The 19,566-nt window shown below is 39.4% G+C and overlaps 2 protein-coding genes across 3 annotated transcripts in view; one reads left to right on the top strand and one right to left on the bottom strand.

Annotated features, from left to right (window-relative positions):
* FANCA (FA complementation group A) overlaps positions 1-19,566 on the bottom strand; it is a 260,177-nt gene that overhangs the window by 85,876 nt on the left and 154,735 nt on the right. The gene's annotated exons all lie outside the window — the stretch shown is intronic.
* Positions 1-19,566, top strand: part of ZCCHC14 (zinc finger CCHC-type containing 14) — a 37,360-nt gene that overhangs the window by 5,936 nt on the left and 11,858 nt on the right. For both annotated transcript variants that reach the window (XM_081017763.1, XM_081017764.1), the window contains exons 2-5: positions 426-549; positions 16,606-16,679; positions 18,762-18,833; positions 19,030-19,139. In XM_081017763.1, the coding sequence (XP_080873889.1) occupies positions 426-549; positions 16,606-16,679; positions 18,762-18,833; positions 19,030-19,139 (380 nt within the window). The remainder of the gene's footprint in view (positions 1-425; positions 550-16,605; positions 16,680-18,761; positions 18,834-19,029; positions 19,140-19,566) is intronic.

Here is a 19,566-nt window from a genome sequence, read left to right as displayed (position 1 = left end):
GTTCATATGTGTATTTTATGAAAGTGAGTCATCATATTAGGTGAACTTGTGTTGGTTATGAAATGAGAGTCAGGCTTATATCCAGAAAATGAAATCTTGAGGAAGTTAGGTACCCTTTTGCAACTAGGATAAACAGTAGTAACAAACTGATGCAAGCTAGGCTTCAACAAACAAGAGTCTTCAGGTTGTTCACATGGTGTTGGTTCATGTGCAAAGCCAAACCTTGAACTGAATCCTAATTTGGAAACCTCATAGTGTAATACCCTTTGGATCCTCATCATGGGTATGATAACATACCATAAATACAAAGGAACTTGTAAATAGGAAAGTTGCTTTCAGTTAAATAACCATGGGGCTATTAGAAGATTCTGACTTGGAGAAATAAAACTGACTAGTTTGTTTCTTGTGGTTTTCTTCCTTCCCAGGTCACTCCAAGATCTGAGACCCCCATAAACAACATCGGTAACAGTTTAGAAAATGCACTACATACATCAGCACATTCCATTGAGGAGTCATTACCCAAGAGGCCTTCAGGGAAACACTCCAAAGGTGCATCTACGGGTTTTGCATGATATTTCTGTATAATACTCCTATTTTTGAAGAAAAAGATATATTTCTGCTTTAAAATATTTTAAGAATTGACTCTAGATGATAAAGTGTGTTTGGTGTTTCTCGTTCAGCGCTGAATTAATATCAGTTTATAGATAAATTGATGCACATAAATTATGCCTGTTTATAAATTAGTATTTAATGCACATGTGCGTTGTAGGGGGTTGGACTAGATGACTACTGTGATCCCTTCCAACTCTACAATTCTACTATTTCTATTATTTCCATTCTTTGCATTTCTGGACTTGGTCTCCAACACCAAATAGACATCAGCAGATTGTCCTTTGGAAGGAATTCTGATCTATATTTTGTGTGGTATGACCAGTAATGCTTTTTCGGTATTGTGTTCCGTATCTCCTGTATAATGATTAAAAACAATTCTTTTGAAACCACTGGTGATTTCAGAAAATGCACTGGGGTGTTGAAAAGTTGGATTTGCAACAAAATGTTGCAGTGTGGAGTTCCAGTTAGTAATATCCCCTCCAATATACTCCAATTCCCTTCCCACTTGGTTTTCTGTTCTTCCTTTCCTCTTTCCTCTTCCCCCTTCCTGCCCCAGTAGTTCACCAGCATTCCATGGTGACTGAGCATGCTCAAACCTCATTTAGGATTTTTCTTAAGATGGGATTTGTACTTCTGCAAACTTCCGGCTTTCTCCAAGTTTGCTGAAACTTCCCTCTTGTGCCAGGGTTAGAGAGAATGATGATTCTACAGCAAAGACTTGGAAAGCAGAAACCAAGTTATTTGTCCTTTGTTCCTTGACTTTCTGTGTTTTGGAACCTTGCCAGTGAAGTGACATTAGTTATAAGTAGACATAACATTTCTATTAATACTTACTTGAAAGTAAAATGTGCAGTGAATCCAAATTCTTTGTTTAGTTCAGTTTGATGAAAACAGGAAATGCTTAATTTTCTAGGCGTGCTGTTCCTGGTTTGGGTATATATTTGTGAACAATCCAGCGGTAATCCAGAAGGAAAGGAAAGTGCCTTGTTCATTCCCTATTTATTTTTCAGTGCAACAATTTTATCTCTCGTCTCTCTGTGGCAGTTCTGCAACTGCAACAATTATAGTAGCGCTTGCCCCCAGAGCTTCTGGTTAGCCACAGGAGTTGCTATTCTCTATTGTATTGGTGTGCAGGTATGTTTTCCATGGCTCTGTCTTGCATTCCTCCTTGTGTCTTTAAAAGATTATAATAGTATTAAATGATTTAGAGAATCAAAACAAGGGAGTATGCTATTATTCATGCTGCTTTATGTCTCAACCAAGTACAAATCTGCTTTCAGTTCTTCTAGTTCATGCAAGTGAAATTAATAGCCAGGTTGTATTAGCCCACTTCAGTAGAGACCTACATGGCAGATTCTGAATTGACAGCCTGTCTTACGCATGTAGGGCAAAGCACTGTTGTACTGAATATCCAATGCTTCAATTAAGTTCCACTTCATAAACAATTGTAAGCTGCTTTCCATTGTTACCTCTGGTCCAGTTATTGTTCTTCTGTGGCTTTTCATAGTTTGTATGTTTCATACCTCAAGGGCATACACTTCCTTTTTCTAAAAAGTTTTTATTGTTAAAATAATTCAGCATTAATACACACATATTGCGAATATACAAACATACATTTCATTCAATCCTTAAAAATGTTCAAACATACCTACACTCAATCCCACAGATAATTCACTTCCAATATCAGTGGATCTGTATAGGTCTGGTCCTCTCTGTTTGCACTGGGATTTTAGCATGTGAGATCTTAATGAGCAAAACTTACCTTTCCTAGCATCAGAATGAGATACAGGTTGCGTTTAAAATCTCACATTCTAAAATCTCAGTGGAAGTCTTGATACCTTTCCTAGAGCCAGAGTGAGTTATCCAAACTTCCATTGAGATTTTAGAATGTGAGATTTAATTAAACAAACTTTAACTCACTCTGGTGCTAGGAAAGGTATCAATGCTCCCAGTGTTCTTTTTCAATTGGCAATCCCCAAATATCATCTAGGAATATTTGTGATACTATCCTCTTCACCATATGATTTGTTATGATGGAAAATCTTGTACTGTCATTAATATAGGCACAACTTCTCATGGGCCAAAGTATTGTACATAGACACTCACCTTCCTAAAATATGCTTTGAAGCAAAAAGAGTTAAACTTGATAAATACTAAGCAAGTCCAGGAAGTTTAATTCCTTATGAAGTTCAGCTTCTGTCTTTTTGTCTACATATTAAATTGAGCTAATTTCCAAAAGAATTGAAAACAGTCTTTCCATTCTGTGAGATCACATGCACAGAGAAAACTAGAGCCTCCCTGACAATAATCCAGTGAATGATCTGTGTCTAATCAGTCTAGTCCAGAGTTTCCCAACCTGGTGCCTCCCAGATGTGTGGGACTACAGCTCCCATCATCCTCTACCATTAGTCATGCTGGCCTGGGTTGATGGAACTTGGAGTCCAGTAACATCTGGAGAGTACTGGTTTGTGAGAACATTGCTCTAGTCCAATATTAAAAACAATGAATACAGGCATTCAGTAGACCAGTACCTGATAAACATTGGACATTCCTTTTATCTTATTGTTGCTAGAGAACCTGCAATTAAGGTCCCTGAATGTAAACATAAAACAAAACAAGATTATTCTCTCTACTTTTTGGGCAGATGATAAGAGCAACAAGTAGTATTTATGTATGCTGCATGTCTGTTTAGAACTGTAACAGATGTTGTCCTGACCACAGCATATTTTCCAAAAGCATAGTGTGGGATAAAGTACATTAAACCAGATGTTGAAGAGAATTCTACATTCGATAAGCTTTTACAGTAGTAGTTTATAATGGAGAAAACATTAAAACCTTACTGCATAGGGCTCCTCATATGACTTCTTTGGAGCACTTACATAGGAACATATATAATAGGTATGCAGTCATGTCAAGAATGTAGCATCTTCCAAGCTCCAGCAATCATTTCAATATAGAAACATGTGATTTTTATGTGAGGTGGTGTATAGGGCTCTTTTTCTTTTAACATCTTTAGTAGGGTGTAAAACAAATAGTGTGAGACAGTTCTGCATTTATAATGCAGGGGTAGAGAACCTCAGACCAGGGTCCAAATGATACCCTTCGGCTTTTACTACCTGATCCTTGAGTCGGATCCCCAGCTAAACCCTCTCTTCCCAGGCCACACCCTAATTGGTCTGACATTTGGCCCACCTTCTTGCCCTCCTTGAGTGTTTTTGCCTGAGTGGAATGTGTCTGTGAACTCTGATAATGCTTCTTCCTTGTCTGGATGGAGGAGAGGTGTGAGTGTATGGAACTAGTCTTTCTGTACAAAGGTAAATTTTAAATTAGCTGCTCCTCCTCCTTTTGCCTCTGACCCCACCCACCACTTGCATGTGGCCCCTGAAGATTTCCAACAAGGGAATATAGCTGTCAGACTGAAGAAGATTTCTACCCTGTTATAGATGTTGTACCTCAGCATAGAATCGATCTGCATCTTAAAGTTTTTTCTCCCGCCGGTTATTTTCCTGCACAGAGTGGTTAAATTTTAAAGAGATGAAAGAATACTGCTGATTGCTAGTTTCATTATTTCTTGCTATTGCTATTACTGTAACTCATTACTCAGTCTGTCTCTTGCTCACATATTTCCTAATATATGTTGCTTGTATACACACATGTTTCTCTGGAAGACTTGTTTAAAAAACATTTGAAGCTGAACATCCAATGGTTTAAAGAAGATGAGGTTCAAGTGTCAGCAGTAATAATAAGAGGTTACCCAGAATATATCCACTTGCATGTGGAGGGAAGGGAAAAGCTTAATCTTTATATTGCCAGTATTGAATTGATTTGGAGATGATGGCTCCCAACTGAGTGCAAATATGTGCACTTACATCTAACTGAAGTCAAGTGAGAATAATATTCGTGCAAGAATTGAGAAAGTACTTATACATTTTCCTGCAGCCTGCTTGGAATCTATAGTCACTGTAGTAGTTTTTGTATAGGGTCCAAATATGAAAAAATATCAGGGCTAACACTGCTGAGAAAACTTCTATCAAACAGCACCTGTAGTATACAGGCCTTAGTCTGAGAGGAATATAACCTGATAAAATAGAAAGCTCCATAGAACAGGAGATCATAACATGTGGCTGGGTCAGGACCAGTGCCATTTGATTGTGAGGGCCTACTATGAATGGAAAACTTTGGAAAGTGATGTGAAGAAGTATGTCCGGCCCTAGCCAAGGAGAATGAAAACCAGATGAAACTCCAAATACTTCACTATTTAAGATTTCAAATGATGCAAAATTAGTAAAACATGGATTTTCTGTCCATTATGCAGCTCTACCATGTAGCAGCATTCTAAACTTAAGATGAAAGGGAATGTTGAACCTGAACTCTTCTAAATTCATGGCCACATTTAAGTACAGTACTGTAATTTTCATGGGATATTTTAGTAGTATACTTTTAAAGCATGGAAATTGTTTATGGCATATTTAAGTTCTTCTGTTTCTAATGTTGTTAACCTACATTGAATCTATGTGGTCTAGGCAATTTTAAGTCTTAAAAGGGGTAAATGATGCAGCCTTTTGATCAACTTTAGAAGTAATGGGAATCAAGATGTAGCAATACAGGTCAGCTGTCACGCAGCAAAATGACTTGTTTTTGGTGATGACTGTCCCCCCAAATTGATTTTTAAATTTATTTTATAGTTTGAATAGCCATAATTTTGTTTTCTCTGATCAAGCAAAAAAGAAAGCAGAAGAAGGAAGAAAAGACCAAGTAGAAAATGCAGAGCTGCTATCCTCTCTAACGTCTTGTGTTGTGCTTCTTAGGAAGGACCATTGATTTATTGCATTACCTCACTGCATTGAGTGTATCCATTTCATCAGTGTATCATGCCTGTGCTATTTTTAACAATAACTTGAAGGGGCAGCACTGATGAAATTACATCATTTACATACACGGCTGAGAGAAAGTGGTATAAATCACCAAGATCATTTAAGAGAGTATCCCTGTGTGACTCATGTGAACAGGTTGGGTGACTTCAAAGAGTGATTGGATGGGGCTGTTATTCCTTGAGTAGCAAGAAGCTATGCAGTGATAATAGTTGCATTTTCTGTATTTTGACTTGGGGCAGGTGTTTTGTGAAATACCTAGCCTTTGCCAGAGTTTGAAGATGAATTACAGTTGTTTGTTTTTTCTACTATCATCCGAAATACAGCATGTCATAGACTCCTGTTTAAAGTACTTTGGAAGGACTTGGGTGAGGAGGGAAGGAAGAATAGGCAGGTCTGGACTGGGTTGGTATTTGTTAGATTTCTGGAAAGCAACTGTCCTCTGATAGTTAATGCTTGTAAATAACTACTTAGTGGTAGGGGAAAAGAATTAGCGTGAGGCTACTTTTTAAACTGAACGAGGCAATTGATTCTTTCAGGCTGTAGTGTAGATTGTCAACAAGTGGGCATGTGTGGGCACACTGGCCAGTAACGTGTGGGCTTTGTTGCAATTGTGTGTGACATCAGTATCTATAAGCTTCTAAGACAGGGTGGTCCAATGCTCATCCCGAGGGCCGCATACGGCCCTCAATACATTTTTTGGTGGCCCTCAGCGACATTTGACGCCTGCCCTTAGCCCTCTCACCGCCTTCCCAAAGCTGGGTAAGCAAGGAGCTAGGCCTTGGGAAGGAAGTGGGAGGGCTCTGCTGAGAACAGGACAAGACAGCCAAGGCAGGATTAAATCCTATCCTCCATATCAGCTGATGCAACTACTGACGTCAGCAGGTAGGCGTGGTATGGGGAAAATGGTCTCACAGGGTAATTTGGCAGGCCAAGATTAGCCTGTGAGCTGATGTTTCCCCACCCTGGCATACAGTATTATGATGTAGTATTATAATATTTTACATCTTAAAATAGTATTCACTATTTTTATGTTGTATGTATACATGTATATTCTGGTTACGAATTCCATGTTGGACACTGAAATCCCTAAGTAAATCAATAGACACAATTATCAAAATGCAGAGAATCACTTCCTCTTATTCACAATCTTAATTTCATAGTCTCTTTACCATTTTATGTCTGAATTATATTAAGGCTGCAGTTTTTTAGTCACAAATGTTAGTCTGCATAGAGCTTTTTCAGACTGCCATCTGATCTGGCTGGGGTGTCTTATCACAAGACAGTTCTCAGGCGCATGCTGTCAGAGCAGCTGCTGATACTATATTGTAGTCCCACTGACAGGTTCCAGGTATAATCCTACATGGATTAATTAATGCCTGAAAAACATGAATGTTCTGCAGCTCCTTCAGATCCTGATTTGATTAATTCTGTCAAGCGGCTGTTTATTTCACAGGATACTGCAGAAATTCAATTTTAACATTAATAGACTTAACTACCCTGAATTTGTCCAATCCTTTTTTAAAAGGTTATGGCTGCATTGTTTAGTCATGAATACTACAAATCAGGCCTTGTTCGTTCAAGCAGTAGATCACATGGTAAAATTGTTGTTGGGCTGTATCACAAAATTACCTGTAGAGAGACTGCATACCAGAATGATTTCCTGTTCATAGAATAGGTAGACCCTGTACGTAGAAAAATAGTGCACCAAAATGAATGTTGGATTCAGTTCCCCAATTTGATCCACCTGATTTGTCATTGTATAAACCCTCTGTCATATCCTCCATCCTAGCATTCCCTATCTCTTTAAAAAATAAAAAGGCGGCTCACACTGCTCCTACCCGTTGATAATTTTTAGTTGCCCTTTTCTAGCTCTTAAGAAATCATTCTGAGACTGGGCAACTAACTGTGCATGTTGCTGCAACATAGGTTTATATTAATCTACTGTGACATGCATCCAGCCTGTTTAATAGCTTGTTTTAATTTTGTGTACTGAACGTTCCATTGGGCTATGCCTCTAGAGATCCTGTGTTTGGAGCAGTCCAGGTTTCCCTTACAGAGAGTTTCCTCTTATTACAGTTGGAAAGTGAACCTTGCATGTTGTACTTTAAAGGCTTTATTCAAAGTGAAGCCAAACGTTGTTTTTATGGCACCCCCCCCAAACAAAAAAATCATTTGCAAAATTAGCTTAAATCTTTTCTGTCTACAGCTTGCTGGCTCCAAGGATAGGTTTCCAAGATTCAAAATGGTTAAAATGTGGGTGTTCATTTTGGCATTGCCAACCTCAATTGTTCTAGATGTTGATTCACATCCCCTTTCTCCCTGAAATGAAGCTACCTTCGACCAAGTATAGATTTTCTATATTTGGAAAGTTTATATTTAAGCTGCAGGTTGTTAACTGACCTCTGAACTTTGGATGATCGCGCTTTTCAGAAGAGGTGCATGTACTTACTGTATTACCTTGAAGTCCGGAATCTTTGTTTTCTACCTAGAACTGAGATTGCCAAAAAAAATCAGGACATTTGTTTAGACTGATATGAAGTGTGGAGATACTTTGACATTTTTTAATTCCACCTTTGTCTTTCTGCACACATTTCATAGATTAGATGTGCAGTGAATAGGAGATAAGAATTTGAAAGAGTAGTGTGATGATCAACAATATATTCTCGGCTCCAGGAACAGACATACAACACTGTTTTTCACAAGTTTGTTCATTTTCTTTTTTTTAAGCCTCCTAGAAAGTGGGCAGACTCCGTAGTTTTATTCTTAATACAAGATATAGCACTGTTATCCAGGGAGTTTTAAGAAACTTAATACCTTTTTGCTTCTAGCATCAAATCATACTGTGTTGTATTCAGCTGTTTTGTGCAGAAATAATATTCATCTGGTTTTTTGTTTCCTGTTCCTGAGATGAGTCATTCCCCTTTTAAATAGCAGTTATTTTTTTCTCATAACCCTTAATATACTAATAAACTTCTGGAATACTTATTAAGATGGACTTTGTGGTTAACTAAAATGCTGACTTCACTACTCCTCTGGCCATTGAATTCATACTTTGTTTTGATTGTTATTTTTTTAAGAATGAAAGGATATGAGCACAAGTTTTTCTTTTAATTTAGATCCTGTTTTTGGAGACACATGAGAGTTATTCACCGTCTGAAACTGAAAATACCCATTTGCAGAACCAGCCAGGAACATAAAAAAGATTAGCACTGCAATTTAAAAGTAAGGGGCACAACCAATAAATAAGCATTCCATGTGTTTGTCCCTATGAATACTGCTATTCCATAAAACAGGAGCAGGAAATCTCAGGTCTAGAGGTAAAATATGGCCCTCCAGGTCTTTCCAACCCTTAAGACACTTCCCTAAACAGGGGGCTTCACTGCCCTTTTCAGTGCTCTTCTCAAGTTCTTTTGCCTGGCTGGAATTTATTTATGTGGGAATGTTGAGGGTGGCAGGAGAGGATATATTGATTATTAATATCCTTCCTAACTCGCACTAGCAAGTTTCTTTATATAGCAGAGTTACATTCCCCTTCTTAGGCAGCAGAAAACTGGTTGCAAACTTTTGTGAGTCTCTTAAGACAATAAACAATTCAATCTGGCTTGCCCAGATTGAGATATGTTCTATTATTCCTGGTAAGACCCCTTTGATCCCTCCTAAAAGAATAAAGACACAACAGTCTTATTTATAAGTAACAAAAAGTGGTTTTTCTCATGAACATGTGATCCCTGTGATCCCTGAAGGCAGGCTTTAGGCTTAAAGTTACAAACATGTACAAACAGGTTTACCCCATATGGGAGATAACCTGGGGGACTGCTTGGCTGGCAGCCAGCAGTACAGTCCAGGTGAATCAGGAGGTTCACAGGACAAAAAAAAAGATCAAAGAGAGGGAGGTGGCTGCGTGACTTGGCCTTTTACCAGGTCTGGAAAGGTCACACCCACCTACCAGTCACATGCAAGGAAGGATGCTCCAGGCCAGGAGGAACAGGAAGTTTCGACTGGCTGGACCAAACATTCCCTTGCATGTCCACTCTAGCAAAACAAGGAATGTTGTATTTGACTTCTCCCAGTGGATTACATCCCCCAATTTATTTATTAAATTGTATAACACCTTATACCTGTAGACCTCAGGGTGGTTCACAACATAAAATCACGATACAAAAAACAGAAAATACATAATAAAAACAAAACCAAAAACCACCCAATAATCCCCCTTCCACATCACATTTTAAAAGGGCATCAGTTGTCACTCAGCCAAAGGCCTGGTTAAAGAGAAACTTTCGCCTAGCACCTAAATGTGTATAATGAAGGCACCAGCTGAGCTCCCTGAGGAAAGTATTTCATAAATGGGGAACTACTGCAGAGAAAGCCTGTTCTTGTGTTGCCGCCCTCTGGATCTCTTGTGGAGGAGGCACACAAAGAAGGGCCTCAGAAGGTGATCTCAGGGTCTGGGTAGGTACATATGGAGACAGGTAGTCCTTGAGTTATTGCAGTCCTTGAACTGTGATAATGCCTCTGGCCAGGATGAAGGATTGAGGTGTGTATAGAAACCTCTGCTTCTTGCATGGCTGAAATACATTTAACTGTACAAAGATATGAAGTGCATCCTCTGCTCTGTCTACTTCACCTCTGGTCCTGCTTGCTATTTGCATGTGGCACCTTGAGGCCTGCCAATGAAGCTCTTGCACTGAAAAAGTTCCCAGCCTGTCCTGAAAAATTGGAAAGCACTTTGAAGAGTCTACAAATACTGTAATCACTAAATGGCAGCTCTCCTGTGATTAACTGTCACTAGCTACTGTAGACATTCTGTTGCTGATTTATTACCAGATCTCTTCCCCTCTCTTGACCTTGAAATCTAGTGTAAAGCAACCATTTAAGATTGTAAAGCCTTCTGAGTAAAGGACTACATGCTTCTATAGAATTTAGTAGTCTTTAAGTTGGATATCAGTTTGCTTATAGGAAAAAGATGTCAGTGTGGTATGTGAGCTGTGTTAAAAGATTTAAACAACCTTCCTTGTAGAGGTAAGGAGGTCTGTGGTGTCCTTTTTTTAGATCTGCTTTCTTAGAACAGACTGAATGAAGGTGAAAATGGAATGTTAACCTGGTTGCACATCATGTTAAATCATAGTTAATGTCTGAACCTGAGTTTGTGGCTGATTCCTCTCCAAATAAAGCACAAGCTGCACCATCAGTTTGTTCTTGCCTTACTGCTCATGGTTTGCTTGAGGCAAACATACCACAAACTTTTGCTCTGATGACATGGCAAGCCAAAGTTTATGGTTTGTTCCTCCCAAGGGGAGCAAAGGGGGAAGTTTTGAACAAGATATACCATGCTGCTGCTTCATGTTTAATCGTATTTTAATCTTAACTATGGTTTTAACTATGGGACGCGGGTGGCGCTGTGGGTAAAACCTCAGTGCCTATATGACTTGCTGATCGTAAGGTCGGCGGTTCGAATCCCCACGGCGGGGTGAGCTCCCGTCGTTCGGTCCCAGCTCCTGCCCACCTAGCAGTTCGAAAGCACCCCTAAGTGCAAGTAGATAAATAGGTACCGCTTTATAGCGGGAAGGTAAACGGTGTTTCCGTGTGCAGCGCTGGTGCTGGCTCGCCAGCTGCAGCTTCATCATGCTGGCCACATGACCCGGAAGTGTCTTCGGACGGCGCCGACTCCCGGCCTCTTGAGCGAGATGAACGCGCAACCCTAGAGTCGGACAGTACTGGCCCGTACAGGCAGGGGTACCTTTACCTTACCTTTTTATGGTTTTAAGATAATGGGTGAATGCAGCCACAGAGAGCTCATCTTGCATGAGTGGAAAAAAATCTTCATTATAGTATTTGATTGAAGCAACTGTTAATTATAAAGGTACTAGGCCTTCCTCAGTGACGAGTATGGGTGATGGCAACCTGTCTCTTACATAGTAGTAGTAAATAGCCCCATCTCTTTTGCATTGCCAATTGTGTATACCAAGTTCTGGTACTGTTTTCAACCTACGGGCTTATCTTTATATGCAGACACTTTAGGAATCAGACGCATCAGTGCTTCCCTTTCCCTAATATACTGTGCACAAATAGTGGGTTCCCTCAGGGAAAGGTCAGTCAGATTTTGAAGGGCTCCTTTCACTATGCATGGTGTGTGTGCTTGTGCATGGACATCCAGAGTATCAAATATAAAAATGTATGTCCACATTGCCTCTATATGGAGTAGCTAGGATTCCATGTTCTGGGCTCATTGTGTTAACTCTGACTTCTGAAGTTTGTTACATGTCAGTCTTGGCTCAGATCCAAAGAGCTTGTTCTAGCATGTCTAAAAGACTTGCACATGCCCTGTAGTACCTTTTTTACTTGATCAGTTTTTATTAAAGCAGACTCCTGTTGTATCAAAAACTGTTTTGAATGTGGTTTGGGTGATCATACAGTGGGAAAATATGCTCAATGGGGTCATTGATTGGATTTAGATAATTCATTTCAGCAGGATCATTGAACAAGCACTGGCTACTAATGACTCCAAGCTGGAATTCAGTTAGATACAAAGCACTTGTTTTACTCTTCTAACCTATAGGGTAGGCATATAATAATGTTATGAAAAAGGTGGTAGTAAGCTTGTGGTAATTTGATGTCCATGCATGTTTAATTGCTTCTTAATAAGTTATGAAAAGCCCATAATTTTTTTACCTGCTCACTGGCTGTTTCATTTTTGGTACTTTACAGGTGCAGAAAAGAGTGATACACTCTGTGTATTTGTGTAAATCAAGGATGGGGAGCCTCTGGCCTTCAGGCTGTTGTTGGACTCTTAACTCCTATTAATCCTTGATGGGAGTTGGGGTTTAACAGCAGTTTGAGGGCCACTTTCCCCATGTAAAGCAGACTTGAAAGCAGAAGAAAATTAAGTCTTTGTCATGAGCACAGCTCTCCCACATACCCAAGGAGACAGAATTGTTTCTGCTTCTACTGTGCTCATGATGTCTCTGGAACAAGTTAATGTGTATCAGGAGAATCCTGTGTCTCGTGTGCTGAGCATTAAATGGAGTAAAGTTTAAGTCTAAAGGTTTCTATGTCATCTTAATATTTAATGATTTAGAACAGAGTAGGTCATGAGATAGGAAGCTCAGCTGAGCTGTTATAAATGGCGTGGGGTGGAGGTGAAAAAAGGAGTTCAAGTGGAGTGTTCTAGTAAGGAACCCTTGGTTGAAGCCCCAAGAATATAGTATCAGCTATATTCCTGAGTTTGCGATGGCACATACTCTATTGAGCATTGGTGTGATTTCTTTCTGAATGTAGTTTACACACATTTTAAAAATCATATACTGTGTTTCAGATTTAGTTAATAAACAGAATGAATTCAGGGATCATTTGTACTGAAAGGCACCAGACACCAGCTTATGAGTTGCTGAATCCATCTTCTATTGCTTCATTTTGAGGCCAAGTCCTATGACCCTTGGACATATGGATGGCAGCTTTAATTTTTGCCCTCAGGCCTGACTAGTGCACCTATGATGAAGCAGGTGCCTAAGCAACATAGCACATGCAATCAAAACAAGGCACTTGCTCCCTGTAGGGCTGATGGTGTTAGCATGCTATGTCCCTCTTTCCATCCATGGCAAAGTGTTCAGATACCTGCTTCACAGTGGAATGAGTATTCTGTAAATAAATGACCGGCTGCACTTAGGACTGTTCATGAATCCCTATTAGTTAAGTCTGATTAGGTTTTAGAGGAAGGTGAACATGTGATTGGAGTACAAAGTACTGAAAAGTAATACTACAAGTATTAAATAGTTCTAGAAGCTTAGTTGAGTTTTTATTTTATTTTATTTTATTTATGTTTCTTTCAGTGGTTCCTATATGTTGGTCCTATATGGACCAGACTGAGCAAAAGTGAAACATGAACTTTTTCATTTAAAACTGGAATTCACCATGTAGAGAGAAATAATGTTATTCAAGAGGTGGGCAAGAGGGGAAGGGAGCTATGTGAAGTTTGGAAAAATGCTTAAATATTTGTGTTGACTTTTTCCAAATTACCTTTATTCACTGGCTGCATTTGCAGGTCATGGTAAGCCATAAAGTTTGGCTTATTAAATCATGCCCCTTTGTGTAAGTTGGTGAGCAAACCATGACAGGGAAACTTCAGTATATCTGAATCTGAGATTGTGGTTTGTTAGGATGAAACAAATCATGATCTTAGGTTTGGACAACATGCTAAGCTTTTCCCATTGTGGTTTGTTTGCTCCTCCCTTTGTGCAAGTGGGAGGAGCTCTGGCTGCATGTACACCTGCAGAGTACAGTTTGCTAAACGAAATGTTATGGTTTAGTGTTACATATGAATGCTGCTATTATACAGACATTGCTATTTTTAAACATGTTCTTGTTTACTTTGCCTGCTGCATATTCACCAGCAAGCTAAGAACAGTTGTGTTTTTAGAAAGGTACAATCAACCGACTCTTCCTTTTGTTTCAAAATTGAGTATTTTGCATATGTTAAAAACATTCTGAGTAAGCAATAATTTTGGGTTGTGACAGCCTATCATCTAGCTCACTTTTTTTAAAAAAAAGATGGTCCAAATGTACCTCAGTTGTAAAGCCTTAGTCTTGAATAAGAGCTGCTTACCTCAGGGCTTGAAGTGGTTGTGTAGTTCTTTGAATGTTGCAATGTAAAAAAGAAACAATTCATTGAGAGTGATGTTTCCTTTTTGGAAAGTCTGTTTGGAACTCTTCTTCATTCTGTTTTCGGTGCCAGTACAGTACTGTATTGGGTAACTTGCAAAGCAAACTTAAAATTCTGTCAGTTGTTCTTCAAGATGCTCACAACTTCAGCTCTGTATAAACTGGCAAATAGTATTTCAGCATGACTTTGTTCTTTAGTAACTCTATTAAGAGTGGCCTCCTGATCTCAACTTCTGAAGATTTCCTCAAAGACATTTCTGATATCTTTTGTAAGTTGAGTTCTGGACAATTAAAATGTGAGTTTTAGTACAGTGGTGCCTCGCAAGATGAAATTAATCCGTTCCGCGAGTCTCTTTGTCTTGTGGTTTTTTCGTCTTGCGAAGCACGGCTATTAGCGGCTTAGTGGCTATTAACGGCTTAGCGGCTTAGTGCCTATTAACGGCTTAGCGGCTTTAAGAAAAAGGAAACAAACTCGCAAGAACTCGCAAGACGTTTTGTCTTGCGAAGCAAGCCCATAGGGAAATTCGTCTTGCGGAACGACTAAAAAAATGGAAAACTCTTTCGTCTTGCGCGTTTTTCGTCTTGCGAGGCATTCGTCTTGCGAGGCACCACTGTAGCTCCCATTTGTGGCTTTATTCCATAAGTGTTTGGCAGATTGAGCAAGTAAGTGCCTATGTTGTTTCTTGCTGTATAGCCATGCTTTCATTAACCATGTCTTAATAAAAAGTCTCTTTTAATTTCAGAAATAACAGGATATGAGTTCTGAAAATGGCCTTGGCCTGTTTTAAGTCATTCATGAGCTTGATTGATGAGCACCTTTTGAGTTGACAATAGGAGCAAATGTATGTGTTTTCTCATGCACAGCAGCAATGGAAGAGGTTGTCAGTTCTTAGAACAACACAGAAATGCTCCATTTAAAGCTCTGTCTAAGGTGGTCTGCAGTCTTGGCTTTGGAAAATCCTCAAGACTATTTTGAGCAACCATTCAGCATATGCATGGCTCCTCAACTGATCAGTACATCTCTACTTGGTGACAACAAGAACCAAATTTCCTAGAGGAAAGGGCAAAGAATCCCAGTGGCAAAGGGACTTTGATGCTAACTTTCCTCCAGTAAAATTAATAAAGTGTTTTGTTGCACCTTAAAGACTAACACATTTATTACAGCATCAACTTTCAGTGACTTGAGACAACTTCATTTGATGAAGTGGAAGATTAATCTTCAAAAGCTTATGCCATAATAAATTTGTTAGTATTTAAAGTGTCACAGGGTATTTTTCCTTCAATAGAAAAGTATGGCTACACCTCTAGAAATTTCCCTCACTGTTATTTTTATTTTTACATAAAAACTTGGAGTTTGAATACTCGAGGTTCAAATGTATGCAGAGCCTAGTCTCCTGGAGCCGATGAAAGGTTTAGTTGGGTGACAAAGTGTTAATGATTGGGGAGGGAGGGTGCTCTTTTTCTACCCCTCTAGCAAAACCTTTCCCCTTCACAACCATAACAAAAACATTACTGTGTCCTGTAAACGTCTTCCACATGGAATCACAATTACAGTTACCGCAACTGCTCCTGTAATCACCACAAGTATAGCTTACTACAAATCTAGGCTGCTAAAGATGGGAAAGTTGTCTGAAGTTCATAAGAGAGGCCTTCATTCTACAAGTTTTTGGTAGAAATGAGCTGCTAGAAGGAATCAAGGAATTAGAATTTGGGTGCATTAGAAAAGGTAAAAGTTGAAAGCAAGAGTGAAACAAATGCTGGATGGTTGCCTTGGGAAAACAGGATTGGAAGTTGGAAGTTGTCATTCAGCCACTGGCGGAGGAAGAGGGGGGCGGGGAGAGTGCACCACGCCCAGCAACGCAATCCTGGTGGGGCTCCATCACGGCTGCCCCCCCCGGGACGTGCGCCAGCCCCACCCCCGCCTGCTCTCCGCCACTGCATTCGGCCATGATTTTCACTTGGATGACTTTGAGCTAGTCACCATGCTTAGCCTAGCCTGTTTGGAAGTGTGGGAGTTAGGGGTCATTATCATTCTGAAACTTTCATACCAATTTGCTAAGTCTTTTTGTCATGTTTGGTTTGATGCCAACCAAGAACACCAGAGTAGACGTGCAGGGTTTTTGCTGTTTTCTACTACCAGGAGCATCTGTGAACTTGCACCTCTGGAACTGAGAGAAAGGAAATAATGTTGTGCATTCATCCTTTGCCTGTTTGGGACACAACAATATTCCTTTGAGGGGAAGGGCCATAACTCAGTGGCAGAACATCTGCTTTGCATGCAGAAGGTCCCAGGTTCAATCCCTGTCATCTTCAGGTAGGCCTGGGAGAGACCTGTGGCTGAAAACTTGAGAACTGCTGCCCATCCATGTAGACAGTAGTGAACTGGATGGACCAATGTTCTGACAGTATAAGCTAGTTTTCTATGTTGCTAACAGATCTTGTTCATTTTGTTTTCTAACAGTGAGTGTTGAAAAAGTGGAACTAAAGGGATTATCGCATAGGAAGAATGATAGGAACTTTGAATATTCCTTTGAGGTAAGTTCCAAGGAATGAGAACTTTTAAATTTAAAAGAGGTATGAAAGGGACCAACCTTTGGGGCACTCAAAGCCTTGTGGATTCTATTGCTTTAGCAGGTGTCTTTTGACCGAAACTATGTGTTCAAACACTATTAGCTTTGACACCAAAACTATATCTGAAACATTTGATAAATTTTTTCTCATATTACATCACAATATACTAAAACAAACAGTATATTGAAACCATGTTCTAACTGGAGGTGAGCCATACAGTGATAGGGAAAATTGGACATGGGTGTAAAGATGTTGAATAGCTAAAATTTAATTTTAGCATTTTTTTAAAAATGCACTGAATATATTTTACTCTCAGTATAAGCCACAACAGCAAAAATCCCTGTGTCTTTTAGCTGCACTCTAATTCCCTGGTTGTAGATGATCCACTGCAGAAGCAGCCTCTTTGCCTCTTCTGTCCAAATGCTTCTGCCGTTTTTCATAACTTCTTTCCCCAGCTTTCTACTTATTCTTGGCTGCTGTTTTATTATTGGCGATTTACAGAAGGAGAGAGAGTTGCATGTATAAACTGCTCTACCCAGAATATCACATGCATAACACGGGTGTTGTGCTAGAATTTCAGTGGGAATTACAGGTAGCTGTCAGCAAAATTGTTCTGGGGCCAACTTGTATAAAATAGTACTGAAAATTCAAATATATTTCTTTAATTTAGATTTGTATCCCATCCTCTCTGGGCAGATCTCATTGGTACTCTCTCACATTCAGATGTCTGGAAAGGCAAGTGAGATGTAATCTAATAGAACCATCCTGCCATAGTTCTGAAGGCTGTGTAACCTCAAGAGCTTAGTTCCTCACGTTGTATCATTTATCTGTGTGTAAAAGAGATTTTTTTAAAGCCTTTGGTGGTGCTAGAAGCTCTGCTTTTCGTTTCTTGGTTTTGGTGGAACAAGTGCTGGGAAGAGGAAATTCCTCAATTACGTAATGTATTTTGAAACTCTCTCCTCTCACCAGTACTTCTGGCAGCAGCATCAGTTCTGGAAAATTGTGTGTGTTTGGTTGTCATTGATACTAGCGTCATGTAGAAATATCACTCTAATTTTCTCCCCCTCCCCTCTTTTTTAAGCATAAGGCAATATTTCCCCATAATTTACAAATGCCTCTATCTCAGACTGAAAAAGTACGAAATTTAAAGTGCTGGATAAATTCTTGGGCATTGTGTTAAGATGTAAATATAGCTGAATTAAATCCGTCAGCCAACAGCCTAATGATCCTCTGGCTAGTGTTAATAAATTTTCAATAAATTTATTGAAAATACATGAAAGGGAACGCTGACCATGTTGGCTTGGTAAATCTTCAGGTACAAATCCATAGGCATAGGTTAGAAGCCCATCTCGTGTCCTGATAGGCAACTGATTTGCAGATTCTACAACGTGTCATATTCTCACACGCATTAGCCCCCATCATTAACAACTTGCACTGCAAGTGGGTGTGATTATTGCAATATGTTGACTGTTCCATCAATATGGAGTTCTCCCTTAGTAATACTTTGCTGATGTAAAGAGGCACATTTTGTGCTGCTTTTCTGCTTCAGACCTAAGGAAGCAGAGTATAGCCACAGCTTTTGTACAAGTTACAGTAGGTGTTGACTGTAGAATTTGTTCATGTGATGGTTTCCGTGTCCTTTTTTAATATGGAACAGTTCCTCCCACATAGAGTAATGCTACCTGTCCAAAGGATGGCATGTGAAATGTGCTCGGACTTACAGTATTAACTTGAAATATATTTGGTACACAAATTCAGATACAAAGTAATACACCATAATCAGCAAAGGATTTTGTGTAACAATGGGAGAAAAAAATGTTGCAATCTATGCCATTACAGTTTAGTGAGAGTGGCGTAGCAGATTACTCCAGAGGTCCCAGGGAGAAGGAAGGAAGCTAGTCATCTTTGGAATGTAAAAGTAGGCAGAGGTACATCCCAGAATCCCTTTTTCAGTCACCAATCTGAGGACACTGGTCATGCATCCTAGCAAGGCCAATTCCAGATGTGTTTGATGCAGGTAACTCAAATTCTTCTTTCTTCCCAAAGGTCTTATGGTCTGATTCTTCAGTGACATTGGTAACAAAGTCTTCTGCTGAAGTGACTGAATTCATTTCAAAGGTAAAACGAATAAGATGTCTTGTGTTGTATAAAAAAATGTTTCAGAATCATCCTGAGGTATATTTTAGTATCAGTGCAATTGAAACAGTGGCTATCTGCAAGGCACTGTTTTTAAATAATTGTGTAAATAAGCTTGGGTTGGTTTGTTTCTTTCATTTTCAATTGTTGCATTCAAACATATTGTCTTCTCTCTTAGTTAGGTCAAATGTACCCAGAAGAAAAATTGGAGAAATTCATTCCATGCCTAGCTGGTCCAGATTCATTTTACTTAGAAAGAAACCACATGGACCTGGAATCGGACCTTAGGTATGCTTTGCAAGTATTTTATGTCAGTGCAAAAAGGAAACTACACCAAATGGAAACCTGTTTGGGTCAAATACTTGCTGTTAATAATTCTCTCGCTCTTTTGATTGTCTGCATATTGGTCTGTGAATGTTTTGTCAGATTTACTGGGATTTAAGTTTACTGTTAGTTTTATGCACATTTATCTTGACAGCATTTCCTTAGTGTTGAGTAATTATGCTCCAAATGTGGCGTGGCATATCTAGTACCTTCTGGACCCAGTACCAGCACTGGCAGTGGCTGTACCTGAATTGCTATTACACATGTTTAAGTCTTTCAAGCAGTTCTACTTGGTAGGGGTTTTTATTGGCCCCTTGTTTGCAGTTTTAGGAGCCAAAAGGGCCCATCAGATACAAAAATAATCAGCCATTTGTGAAAGTTTATTTTGATA

The sequence above is a fragment of the Podarcis pityusensis genome (assembly GCF_964106645.2).
Source record: "Podarcis pityusensis genome assembly, chromosome: 8".
NCBI lineage: Eukaryota > Metazoa > Chordata > Lepidosauria > Squamata > Lacertidae > Podarcis > Podarcis pityusensis.
Note: the sequence above shows the minus strand (reverse complement) of the source record. Positions and strands in the feature narration are given on the sequence as shown.